This window comes from Bos grunniens, chromosome 2 (assembly GCF_055505025.1).
Source record: "Bos grunniens cultivar Pamir isolate PY7600 chromosome 2, Bosgru_T2T1.0, whole genome shotgun sequence".
In the NCBI taxonomy this organism is placed as follows: domain Eukaryota; kingdom Metazoa; phylum Chordata; class Mammalia; order Artiodactyla; family Bovidae; genus Bos; species Bos grunniens.
In genome coordinates, this window is record NC_141166.1 from 33,799,743 (window position 1) to 33,812,859 (window position 13,117).

Here is a 13,117-nt window from a genome sequence, read left to right on the forward strand (position 1 = left end):
TATGTATTTCTTCATTATAAAACTCCTTTCACAAGTAGCTCTTTTTCCATTTAATGCTTTAAGGGTTTTGGCGAGGGAAAATCAACAAGTCCTTTTTTCCACCCGCAGACTGTTCAAAAACTCCTTGGGAGACTTCACCTGATGCCCTACAGGGACAAAGTTACCTCTATGTGTAGTTACGGCACAAAAAGAAAATTGTCTACTGCACTGGCCTTGATAGGGAAACCTTCCATTCTGTTGCTGGTAAGAGAATCATTGTGAAAAAGGCTACTGCCCAATTAGAATCACATATCCAATTGTGTATAACATTTCATTATCATTATTGCAATAAGCATTTACTGAGGTCTCATTAGGGGCTTTCCTGGTAGCTCAGCTGGTAAAGAATCCGCCTACAATGCAGGAGACCTCCACTTGATTCCTGGGTTGGGTATCACTATGTGCTGGTTCTTGTGTAAAGCACTTCACATATACTGTCTCATTAAGGAAATTTATACCAGGTAATTTGTTGCCATAATAATATGCCCTCAGAAATATTTTTCGTCTGAAGCTATGGCTCAGGTAATTTAAGAGGAAACATGGGAATAGGAAGTAGCTGAAACAAATTCAGGATATTCAGATGAGTAAGTAAAACTATGACAGAATTTGATTCCCAGTTATTGAAGGAATCAGTTCTATTGGTAACTGATCAGGTGAATTAACACATTTTCCAGCTTCCAACACATTGTCCTAAAATGTTATCTCCTTGTTGCTTAAAAACATGAGTTACCTAGCTTGAGATGCAGTCTTGAAAATATGCCATTCTATTTTATCTGAATTTTTTGAAAGCAAGAAATACATGTCATGTTAATATTTTGATTAAAAGCTGAAAAATTAAATTGATCACCTGGAAATATAAGTTACCTTAGGGGTGACATAGCATTCTGTTCCCCAAGCCAAACCTTGTGAAAAGTGTTTATTTCAGAGAAATAAGCTGCCCTTATTTTGGAAGATCCCTTTCATTCAAGGACTTCCAAAACTTCAAAAGAGGCCTAACTATGCAATAAAATCACCAGTTATAAATCATCACATTATTTCAGGGATTAAATAATATAGAATATCAAATCATTTAAACTGCCCAGATAGAGTAATGCATAAGCCCTCTCTGTATAATACCGGAAGTATATAATGCATTATGTTTCTGCCAATTGACACTCATAATGGAATTCTATTGTATAAGTGTCCCTTAAATTTAAGAAAACAATCCTTAGGCACCTCTATGAGATAATAGATGTAAAGTACTTTAAAATGTTAAAAAGCTCTATGCAAATGTTATGCATTAATGAGCTGAATTGAAATCAGGCCATGAGAGAAAGATACTATATATTTTTTTTATATATACTTACTATATATGCCATTGTCTTCAAAAATAGGAACAGTGACAATATAATCTTTACTGTTTCCCCAAACTAATACTTATTTCTTTCTTTAAATTCCAATTTAACCCCTTGCTATAAAAATAAGCCTCTGCTGATCCTATCTGCATACTTTCCATTTCAGACATATATTTTTAATTTTTACTTAATCTTGACCTACAGTTTGATTTTTTAATCATCTGTCAGGATCTATTATTGCTTGTTTAGTTCTCCATTGCTACATTTCTAATTTTATGCCTGAATAATTTTTAAAAATGTCATTTACTTTAAAATGTAATTTATATCTTTCTATTTGGCATTTTCTGCAAATCTTACTTTTATTTCCCCAAGGAGTATTAAATTTCAATTAATAACATAAAACTGAAAATGCACCTCAATAATATTAACAAAAAAAATGCATTCTTAGCAGCAGCAGCAGCAGTGCTTCACATGGCATATTATCTATCACTTACAGGCACAATTCTACCATCAGGAGCAAGGCAGCAATCTTGTTGATGTAGCTTCAGATATATATGTGATGATATAGTATTAAATATCAAAACTCTGGCTTTGTCAGTAATTGAAGCAGATTTTTTTCCAAAGAAATATAAGAGACATGTGTAAAGTAGCAGAGTGTCAACTTCACTGAGACTGTTTAAAACAGATTGACAATTTAAAATGATTAATTTTGAGCTTTTTGACAGCAGCAGAAAGAAGCCTGTTAAGTATAAAATAAGTTAGTCACAGGACCTCGAAAAGTGATTTCTGTTCTAGGCAAGTGAGATGCAATGATTCATGTAAAGAACCTCATCAAAATTTAATTAATTTGATAAATTCTTCTTGTAACTTTCTATTAAGGATGAGCCAAGCTCTGGGATGGATCCTAAGTCAAAACGGCACCTCTGGAAGATCATTTCAGAAGAAGTCCAGAATAAATGTTCTGTCATCCTCACTTCTCACAGGTAAATTGGGTGTGGAACTTTAGAGTCAGATGACAGATGAGAGGAAGTAATCCTGTGTAACATATACTGAGAGTGAATTCCACAATTGGATTAAAGTATTTTATGTTCATAGTCAAAAGAGGAAGTCAAGAGGATTTTCTGGTGAGATCCCAGCTCTTGTGGGGGGATACGGCCTAGCAATCCATTAAAAAATAAAATTTCCATAACTTTTGACCCTCTTAACTCAATCATTCCTCTCTATTGCCCTATCACATAAAATTTAGCATGTTTTGGCTTAGTTTGCAAGGCCTTTTATTATCCAACCTCATCTAACTTTCCTATCAATCAGTCTGAGTGGTTCCACATACACTCCCTGCCCTTTCCTATCACCATGCCCTGTCTTTGCTGTGCCTTCTACTAGAGTTGGTCTTTACACAAAATCTTTCCAAATTCTAATCTTACTAATCCTTTCAGAACTAGTCTACAAGCCTCCTCCATAAAGTAGACCCTGCCAATCAACTAAGTAAAAAAGCTACTAAAGCTTTTTGTCTGTGCCTTTCTTATAAGATTGGCCTTGTATTAAGTTTATCCTTTCATTATAAAGATCATATAGTAGAAAAAGAACTAGATATGTTTAGAACTGAGACTTATTTATATCCTATATACTAACCTTGCCCCCAAGCACAGTATATGTTCTGAAGCCAATCACTGATTTTCCATTAACTTTTGTGTTTAAGTGGACAGGGTGATACCTAAGATCTCAAGATGATACCTAAGATCTCCTCCAGTATCATAGTCCATGAAGTCAGAATTATATAATCAAGTACAGGTTAACTGGTTATAAATACAAAAACGTAAAAGCCAACTGAGGGACTTCCCTGGTGGCCCAGTGGTTAAGACTCTATGCTTCCATTGCAGGGGACACAGGTTCACTTTCTGGTCAGGGAACTAAGATCTTGCATGCTGTAGGGTGTGGCCAAAATAAATAAATAAATAAAAAGTCATCTGAATATTGAGTATAAGGCATAATGAAAACAACTTAGTATTATTTTGGAAATATTTCTTACAAAATGTAGGTCTTAAGTCAAAGCTTGAAAGAGCTTGAAAGAAATACTGTTTGATAGAGCAGCAATCCAGGTGAGGAAGATGTCCTCAAGTTTGAAAAGAAACAGTAATAAACCCTATGCAAAGACATTTACATTATATGTTAAAAGATTTTTTTGTTCTTCAAAGGAAAAGACAGTTTAAGGGACTCAAATATTCAAACAGTATTCCTAAGGTGCCGTAAAGAAAAGAGTTAAACTTATGCTTAGGAACTTAAGCCAATTTTCTGTGCCCAGAACGCTGACATGATTCTGTCTTTCAGCATGGAAGAATGTGAGGCTCTCTGTACAAGGTTGGCCATTATGGTGAATGGAAGGTTCCAATGTATTGGATCATTGCAGCACATTAAGAGCAGGTAAAGAACAAATGCATTGTTTAACACACGGTGTAGAGTAATCAATCTACCAGGGCTATACTTGCCTTCAAAGATTATCTCAGCAGCCTATCCTACAATGTGTAGTAAAACTGGAATGGAGAAGCTAACCATTGATTCACTTTGAAGTTAAATAATAGTACTGAGGATTGAATGTTTTTTAATTAATAACCCCCAAACCTAGAAGGCCTAAAAGCTAATAATAATGATAATATAATAATGATATGATTATTATTCCCCAACCAAAATACTCTCAAGAGTTAACTCTAACAAATTAGATCTTGACAAGTACATGAAGGCATTGATTTTTGTCTAGTATGTTCATTTGTCATTTGCATAGGCTTTCAGTAAGCTATTTAACATTTTTACTACATTTAAAACCTTTTAACCAAAAATACATTGGGGAGATGTACATAAATATCATACTATCAAATTAAAAATAAATTAATATATTTGCCAGAGTACATATGCATTTATACATATCCATGTTAATCTTCAAACACCATGACATTCCTTTATGTCTTTATCTGTACAACAGCTTGACTTTCTTATAAAACAAAGTTGATCAAGATACGAAAAAAGAATGAAAAAGAACTTATATGTTATTCTCAGAGAGTCTGCTGTGACTTGTTTACAAACACTACTCTGATGCAAAAGTATAAAGTATAAAAGTTAGCAGTTATATTGGTTTATTATTTATTTTTAAAACCCCAATGATTTTAATCTTTACAGTTGATACCAAATCTTCAATAACTTGCCTATCAAGACCTTCTTTGCTTTAAATTAGAAAGTGTTTAGCCCCAAAATTGACATCAATTCCTGGTGGCTTAGATGGTAGAGAATCTGCCTGCAGTGTAGAAGACCCAGGTTCGATCCCTGGGTTGGGAGGATCCCATGGAGAACAGAATGGCTACCCACTCTAGTATGCTTGCCTGGAGAATTCTATGGACAGAGGAACCTGATGGCCTACAGTCCATGGGGTCACAAAGAGTCAGACACAACTGAAGGACAGAAGACACACCAATTCATGAATGCCAAAGAAAGCCAAGACTTTATGTTTCATTTCTAATGCAGCTTTTGTCCAAAGGATCTGACTTTATATAGTGGTAGAAATAAAAAGTCATAGCAGGGCACTATTTCCAGTTTGCAACATGCCCTGAACTTTTTATTGCAAAGTGATACTCTTTGTATAGGAAAAGGGCCTATAATTGTAAGCTTGGGTCCTGTTTCATTAGCTAGAATTTCAGAAGAGCTATTTCAGCAAAACATAACTCATATTATGTTTTGCACTTCTTTCTAGGTTTGGGCGGGGATTTACTGTCAAGGTTCACGTGAAGAATGCCAGAGTGAGCATGGAGGCCCTCACAAGGTTCATGCAGCTGCACTTTCCAAAAACATACTTAAAAGTAAGTAAGAGATTGACTGGTTTTGATAGTTGTAATAGGGTAGTGGATGTTTGTCATTTTCAAGTTGACCATACCTTTATTATTCATCTTAATATATTTATTAGTTCAAGATGGTTAAGATATTCTGAAGCATACTTAGTATGAACAAATAAAATCTTCGAATTAAGTTATATATTTTTGTAGCTGCTTAAGAGTATCATAATCCTTTTACATACCATTATTTCTTCCTCACAAAGGCTTTATGACTGTATTGTATTAGTTTTCAGGTTGGATTCTATACTTAAGTAGTTTATTGGTTATATATGTTAGAGAAGTGAGGGATAACAGATACATATGACCAACGGCTTTCCTTCTTAGAAAAAAAAAAATTACAGAGTTCCTGTCTGTATGTCACAGCTAGAAGAGATTATCTCCTTTGCTTTCCTCATTTGAAAAATAAGCCCACAAAGTTTTGAGGAGAATTGCTTGGAAATCAAGTTCTCAATCACACACTACCTGAAATATGACTCAATTAATTTAATCTTACATATGTGTATTAACAGAATGGGCACACACAGATGTATACACATAAATCTCACATAATACACATTTAAATGCACTTGACAAAAAAGTTATCATTATATCATCTTTGATGTGCAGGTAATTTGTACAAGATGATTATAGCAAATAATTGTTTTAAAATTAAAATTAAAATCAGGTGTGGAATGATGAAAAGAAATTAGATTTGGACTAAGATCCAGCTCTACCTGTGTGATTCCAGCAAGAGATTTAAAGTCTCTAAGCCTCATATTCCTATTTTATCAATACTTTTGATATCTACTTCACAAGACTGGTGTGAGAACTAAATGATAAAATGTCCACAAAGATGCTTCATGAACTGTCAGGCACCATATTAACATAAAGTGATTCTGGAAAGCCAAATGGGGAGCGTTTTTAAAAACAATTCTTTTATCTGTACAAAATACTTTTGTCTCAACCTCTGAAACCTCAACTAAGTTTTCCAGGAAGAAATAGCTTTTACGATGCTTATCAAGGACCATTTTCTATCATCTAAATTAAAATCAAATTTAAAATCAAAGAATGCTTTATTTTTGCACAAATTGCATTGGTCATAGTGCTTTTTCTTTCAGTGAACTTGAGATTGTATTTGTCCTGGTCTGTTCCTCATGGGGCTAGAGCTTACAAGACAAGTGCAGTGATGATAAAAGTTTGATGTCTTCTTATGTAGACCATTCTTTACAAGTGTATGATGGTTTCCAGATCTCTGAAAAGGGAGATAGCAAAACAATAATTTGAAAGTAAAAATAAGTAAGATGGCCTGACTGCAGTGACAGGTGTGATGTAAATACAAATCAATGAGAGGGGCTAGACAGTAAGCAAAGGTGTGAGAAGAGGGGTTTCTAGTAAGTAACAATCTTGGTCTGACCCATATAGGTTACAGGGGTTGATTATGGAGTTAAAAAACACCCTGACCAAACTAGAATTTAGGAAAGATTATTCTAGATACTTTGTGCTGAAACATATGGGTGTATATGGTTTCTAGGCTTCTGAAGATGCTGTTGCAATAACTCAGATATGGAATGATAAACATCAAGTTAATAATATTGATGGTGCACATAGAGAGGAATGGTTACATTTGAGAGTTATTTTAAAGGAAAAAATAAATGGGACATGATAACTGATAAAATATTCAGAAAAGCAAGATGTTAAAGATACTCCAAGGAAATAAGAATAGAGTACTAAAGAAACTCCAGTACTTTGGCCACCTCATGCGAAGAGTTGATTCATTGGAAAAGACCCTGATGCTGGGAGGGATTGGGGGCAGGAGGAGAAGGGGACGACAGAGGATGAGATAGCTGGATGGCATCACTGACTCAATGGACGTGAGTCTGAGTGAACTCCGGGAGTTGGTGATGGACAGGGAGGCCTGGCGTGCTGTGATTCATGGGGTCGCAAAGAGTCGGACATGACTGAGCGACTGATCTGATCCGATCTGATGGACTAAATACATTGAAAAGACTTTTAGAGTTAAGAAAGAATGTAGCATTATTTGAATGAGATTTCCCCTAGACAATGCTTTTGAAATCTGCCAACTTTAGCCAACATAAATTGAACAACTAATCCTTAGCCTTTTAGAACAATTCTAACTAAAACAAATTTTTAAAAGTTATCTCTGAAAAAGCTTATTGTACTTATTGTAATCTGACATCAGCAATATCATTCCACAATATTTTTTCTAGGCAAGACTATAGTCACTTTCTAAGTACACAGGAATGTAGAATGTTTTAGAATTTTTATTAGCTTTTTAATTTGTTTTCTCTCAGACATTCACAAAATTTATCTCTTCTTCGAAAGCTGTTAGTTTCCAAACATACATATTATTTTTCCAGTTGAGCTATTTCAAATCCTAAAAGATGATGCTGTGAAAGTGCTGCACTCAATATGACAGGAAATCTGGAATACTCAGCAGTGGTCACAGGACTGTAAAAGGTCAGTTTTCAGTCCCAACCCAAAGAAAGGCAATGCCAATGAATGCTCAAACTACTGGACAATTGCACTCACCTCACATGCTAGCAAAGTAATGCCCCAAATTCTCTGAGCCGGGCTTCAACAGTACATGAACCGTGAACTTCCAGATGTTCAATCTGGTTTTAGAAAAGGCAGAGGAACAAGAGATCAAATTGTCAACATCTGCTGCATCATCAAAAAAGCAATAGAGTTCCAGAAAAACATCTACTTTTGCTTCATTGACTATGCCAAATCCTTTGACTGTGTGGATCACAACAAACTCTGGAAAATTCTGAAAGAGATGGGAATACCAGACCACCTGACCTGTCTCCTGAGAAATCTGTATGAATGTCAAGAAGCAACAGTTAGAACTGGACATGGAACAACAGACTGGTTCCAAATTGGGAAAGGATTACGTCAAGGCTGTATACTCTCACCCTGCTTATTTAACTTATATGCAGAGTACATCATGCAAAATGCCAGACTGGATGAAACACAAGCTGAAATCAAGATTGCCAGGAGAAATATCAATAATATTTGATATTTCACCTCAGATATGCAGATGACACCACCCTTATGGCAGAAAGCAAAGAATTAAAGAGCCTCTTGCTGAAAGTGAAAGAGGAGAGTGAAAAAGTTGGCTTAAAGCTCAACATTCAGGAAACTAACATCATGGCACCTGGTCCCATCACTTCATGGCAAATAGATGTGGAAACAGTGGCAGAATTTATTTTAGGGGGCTCCAAAATCACTGCAGATGGTAACAGAAGCCATGAAATTAAAAGGGCTTGCTCCTTGGAAGAAAAGCTATGAACAAGCTAGACGGCATATTAAAAAGCAAAGACATTACTTTGCCAACAAAGATTCGTCTAGTCAAGGCTATGGTTTTTCTAGTAGTCATGTATGGATGTGAAAGTTGGACTCTAAAGAAAGCTGAGCACCAAAGAATTGATACTTTTGAACTGTGGTGTTGGAGAAGACTCTTGAGAGTCCCTTGGACTGCAAGGAGATCCAAATAGTCCATCCTAAAGGAAATCAGTCCTGAATATTTATTGGAAGGACTGATGCTGAAGCTGAAACTCCAATATGTTGGCCACCTGATGCGAAGAGCTGACTCATTGGAAAAAACCCTGATGCTGGGAAAGATTGAGGGCAGGAGGAGAAGGGGACGACAGAGGATGAGATGGCTGGATGGCATCACTGACTCGATGGACGTGAGTCTGAGTGAACTCCAGGAGTTAGTGATAGACAGGGAGGCCTGGCGTACTGCAGTCCATGGGGTTGCAAAGAGTCGGACATGACTGAGCGACTGAACTGAACTGATCATTTCCAGAGGAATGAATTTCAGTGTGTTTCTTAGCTCTTTGTCAAGTTATGTCTAGTCTACTCAGTATTATCTGACATTGAGGAGTGATTTTTTTTTCCCCTTTGGTTCCCACAGGATCAGCACCTCAGCATGTTAGAATATCATGTGCCAGTCACTGCAGGAGGAGTAGCAAATATTTTTGATCTGCTGGAGGCCAACAAGACTGCTTTAAATATCACAAATTTCTTAGTGAGTCAGACTACTCTGGAAGAGGTAAGCTGGATACCATGGTCCATGTACACAGTGTTGCATTAATACATTCTGATTATTTATTAAAAAAAAATTTAATTGTACATAATTACTTCTTTTTAATGACCTTCAATTTATTTTTAATTGAAGCAATATCTAATCTTACACCTGAAAAACTTAGCTTAATTTATTTATAAGTGCATTTTGGAATGTTATAAAGAAATATGAAGAGTTAACTAATTTTAATGGAGAGAAAAATTTTTTTCCTTCTCTAAGACATCTGTACCCATCGGTTGTCTATATATGTAAAGCAACAATTATTTTCATCTATAAAACAAATAGCTGTTAACACTTTCCTTCCTTTCTCCTTGGAATGTTTCTTAAGTAACATTTCTATTGATTGGCTTCCTAGATTAGGGGAGGATGGGGTTATCTAGTGAGATTTAGATCTGCTAGATTCAGGCAACCAAAATGGTAAATGCAGGATTCTTTTGTTTCATTCAAATCATCTGTCTTAGTTACATTTATATACAGTAACTGGAGGCTTCATGGAGCACCCTCCTCCACCTTTGCACTGTTTTAGTTCTATACAGTTCAACTGACCTGACATACAGAGCATCAGATTGTACCTGTCACTGGAGAGGGCCTGAAAGGGAAGCTAAAGTGGCCTCCAAATCTTGCTGCGTCTTACAGAGAGTTTTATTTATGGAGAGTTAAGGCAATTATGGCTTTGCCAACACAGATTTATCCTTGGACTTGTAACCAATTACCAGTATCATGTCTCTCAATATTTTCTGGATGAATCTATGACTAATCTATGACTAATAGAATTAATGATTTTAAACAAAGTCATAAAGGTCTGCCTGTTAAATAGCAAGCATAAGAAACATACTGTGACATTTGTATACAAATTTTATTTCAGTGTATTAACTCTTAAAACTAGTGAAATTTCTCTCAACATCATCATGGAAACAATTGATAGGAGCTTGGATTGGGCTCCTTATTTATACTTGAAAGATACTGATGCAGATCAAATAGATGCAAATATGTGGCTATAGGTGTTCAATTATAGCTTTAGATTTTATCATTTATTATGATTATAAATGTAGTTATAGGTACTGTTTTCAAACCCCAGTTAAATTTCAGTACCTAAAGGAAGGATTCCTAATGAGAGTTTGTGTATATATTTGGGTGTGCCCCTATGAAATCTGGGGCTTCCCAAGTGGCACTAGTGGTAAAGAACCCGCCTGCCAGTGCAGGAGTCGTAAGAGACACCACCAGTTTGATCCCTGGATCAGGAGAACCCCCTGGAGGAGGAAATGCAATTCTCTCCAGTATTCTTGCCTGGAAAACTCCATGAACAGAGGAGCCTGGTGGGCTACAGTCCATGGAGTCACAAAGAGTTGGACACAACCGAAGCAACTTAGCAGTATGAAATCTAATTTTCTTTTTCTTTGCTCTCCCATTGTGCACACACCACACATATGCACACCCCTTATTTCTCCCTTTGGTTTACAAGTGCTAATGGCTTCATTTCCCTTGAAAAATCAGGTTTTCATCAACTTTGCCAAAGACCAAAAGTGTTATGAAACTGCCGACACCAGCAGCCAAGGGTCCACCGTAAGCACTGACTCCCAAGACGACCGGCTGTAGGCTCAGTACCTCCAGCAGAACCAGTCTCAGCGAGTGGCCCGTGACTTCATTTTGGGGAAGAGGCACAGAAGATACAAATTCCTCAAAATATTTAATCTTAAAGTATTATACCGTATTAGAAAGTTGCAACTGTGTAAGACTAGCCAGTAATTATAAACGGAAAGTTTTCTTTCTAAGGTCAGTGAATGTTTTTGCTACTGAATTGAATTCCTATCTGCTTAACACTGTGAGCATGCTAGTGTGTAAGTTGCTGAATCTTATGCAAAGGTGAAACCGCTGAAGATGAATGTCTTAATTTATTACTTTCAATAAAATGACAGCTTAAAAGGCATTGTTATGAGTAGTTGAAAAGTAAGAGTGGAGAAGAAAAGTAAGGTATCTTGGAGAAGGCAGAATTGGGAAAGCATACAAAATAATTTATTTTCAGAAAATAACAGGATGGATATCATCATGAATATATGAATGTGTTGTGAGGTCTAAAGTGCCAAGGGCCAGATTAATTAACCTTGGCAGTAAGGAGTGGGCACAATGTCTAGAGTGTGTGCGTATGTTATTTTCAGTACCTGTAAATAGATGGAGACTTTACTGAACCCCCCAAAATGCCTTTCTGCAAGAATGTTATAGAAGGGCAGTTTACCCTGGTGGTAAACAGACTACAATGTATTTCTGCACTGCCTTGCCAATAGTAAGGCTCAGGGCAGAGCAAGAAGCTACTTGCTCTTCAGGGGAAATGGATGTGTCAGCTGGGTGGATAAAAGTCCTGAAAGACAATAGAGAATTCACATGCTGCTGGCAGGCAACATTTTCAAAACTCTTCTAGAAAGCTTCATATTCTGGGTCTTTCTGCAGGAAGCATTCCTGGGGAGGGAAAATGAATATGAAGATAATTTTCAGTTAATTACCCAGCTGACCCAGAATCATATATATGACCATAGAATAGACTTTGTAATAATGCCAAACTACGTGGCCCCCGGGGAAGGTGCTCTCGATTATGTGTGTGGGGGCGGGGTGTGTGTGTGTGTTTGTGTGTGTGTCTATTTGTCTGTATGAATTGTCAGCTTTAGTGCAACTGTTTCTGTTTTGAAAGTCAATAAAGTCAACATTTAGTAAAAATAATTCATGAAGTCATTTTATTTGTTAGAGAAGAGCCAGAAACTTAAAACTTGGAGTCATATGGATGGCAGTGTCCCATGGGACCTAGCCACTGCTTACTTCTCCACCTTCATCAGTTTCTTTCTCCTCTTCCTCTTTAGGGTGTAGCCACACTGCCCTCTCTGGTTTTTCCAGTACACCAAACTCCTTCCTCTCCCCACACTTCTGTGTGTATTTTAGTATGTCCCCCTGCTTGAAGTGCCCTTCCGCCACAATTTGTGCCTAGCTAATGCACTTCAGAAATGCTGTTCTTTCTCAGGGAAACTCCTTTCCCTAATTTTTCAGTTTAACTCCCCAGTCCTAAAACTGTATTCTGTTGTACTTCCTAACTTTCTTTTGACTACGCTAAAGGCTTTGACTGTGTGGATCACAACAAACTGTGGGAAATTGTTAAAGAGAGATGAGACTACCAGATCACCTTACCTGCTGCTTGAGAAACCTATATGCAGGTCAAGAAGCAACAGAGCCAGACATGGAACAATGGATTAATTCCAAACTGGGAAAGAAGTACATCAAGGCTATATATTGTCACCCTGCTTATTTAATTTCCATGCAGAGTATATCATGTGAAGTGCCAGACTGAATGAATCACAAGCTGGAATCAGGATTGCCAGGAGACATAGCAATAATTCAAATATACAGATAATACCTAATGGCAGAAAGCTAACAGGAACTAAAGAGCCTCTTGAGGAAAGTAAAAGAGTAGAGTGAAAAAGCTGGCTTCAAACTCAACGTTCAAAAAACCAAGATCATGGGATCTGGTCCCATCAGTTCAGTTCAGTCACTCAGTTGTGTCTGACTCTTTGCGACCCCATGAATCGCAGCAAGCCAGGCCTCCCTGTCCATCACCAACACCCGGAGTTCACTCAAACTCATGTGCATCGAGTCGCTGATGCCATCCAGCCATCTCATCCTCTGTCGTCCCCTTTTCCTCCTGCCCCCAATCCCTCCCAGCATCAGAGTCTTTTCCAGTGAGTCAACTCTTCGCATGAGGTGGCCAAAGACTGGAGTTTCAGCTTTAGCATCGTCCCATC

At 37.0% G+C, this 13,117-nt stretch overlaps 1 protein-coding gene across 1 annotated transcript in view; it reads left to right on the forward strand.

Annotated features, from left to right (window-relative positions):
- ABCA12 (ATP binding cassette subfamily A member 12) overlaps window positions 1-12,044 on the forward strand; it is a 201,550-nt gene extending 189,506 nt beyond the window's left edge. The window contains exons 48-53 of the mRNA XM_086366424.1: window positions 109-243; window positions 2,250-2,353; window positions 3,699-3,791; window positions 5,110-5,215; window positions 9,165-9,302; window positions 10,830-12,044. Of these exons, the coding sequence (XP_086222550.1) occupies window positions 109-243; window positions 2,250-2,353; window positions 3,699-3,791; window positions 5,110-5,215; window positions 9,165-9,302; window positions 10,830-10,931 (678 nt within the window). The 3' untranslated portion in view covers window positions 10,932-12,044. The remainder of the gene's footprint in view (window positions 1-108; window positions 244-2,249; window positions 2,354-3,698; window positions 3,792-5,109; window positions 5,216-9,164; window positions 9,303-10,829) is intronic.
- The last annotated feature ends 1,073 nt before the right edge of the window (window positions 12,045-13,117 follow it).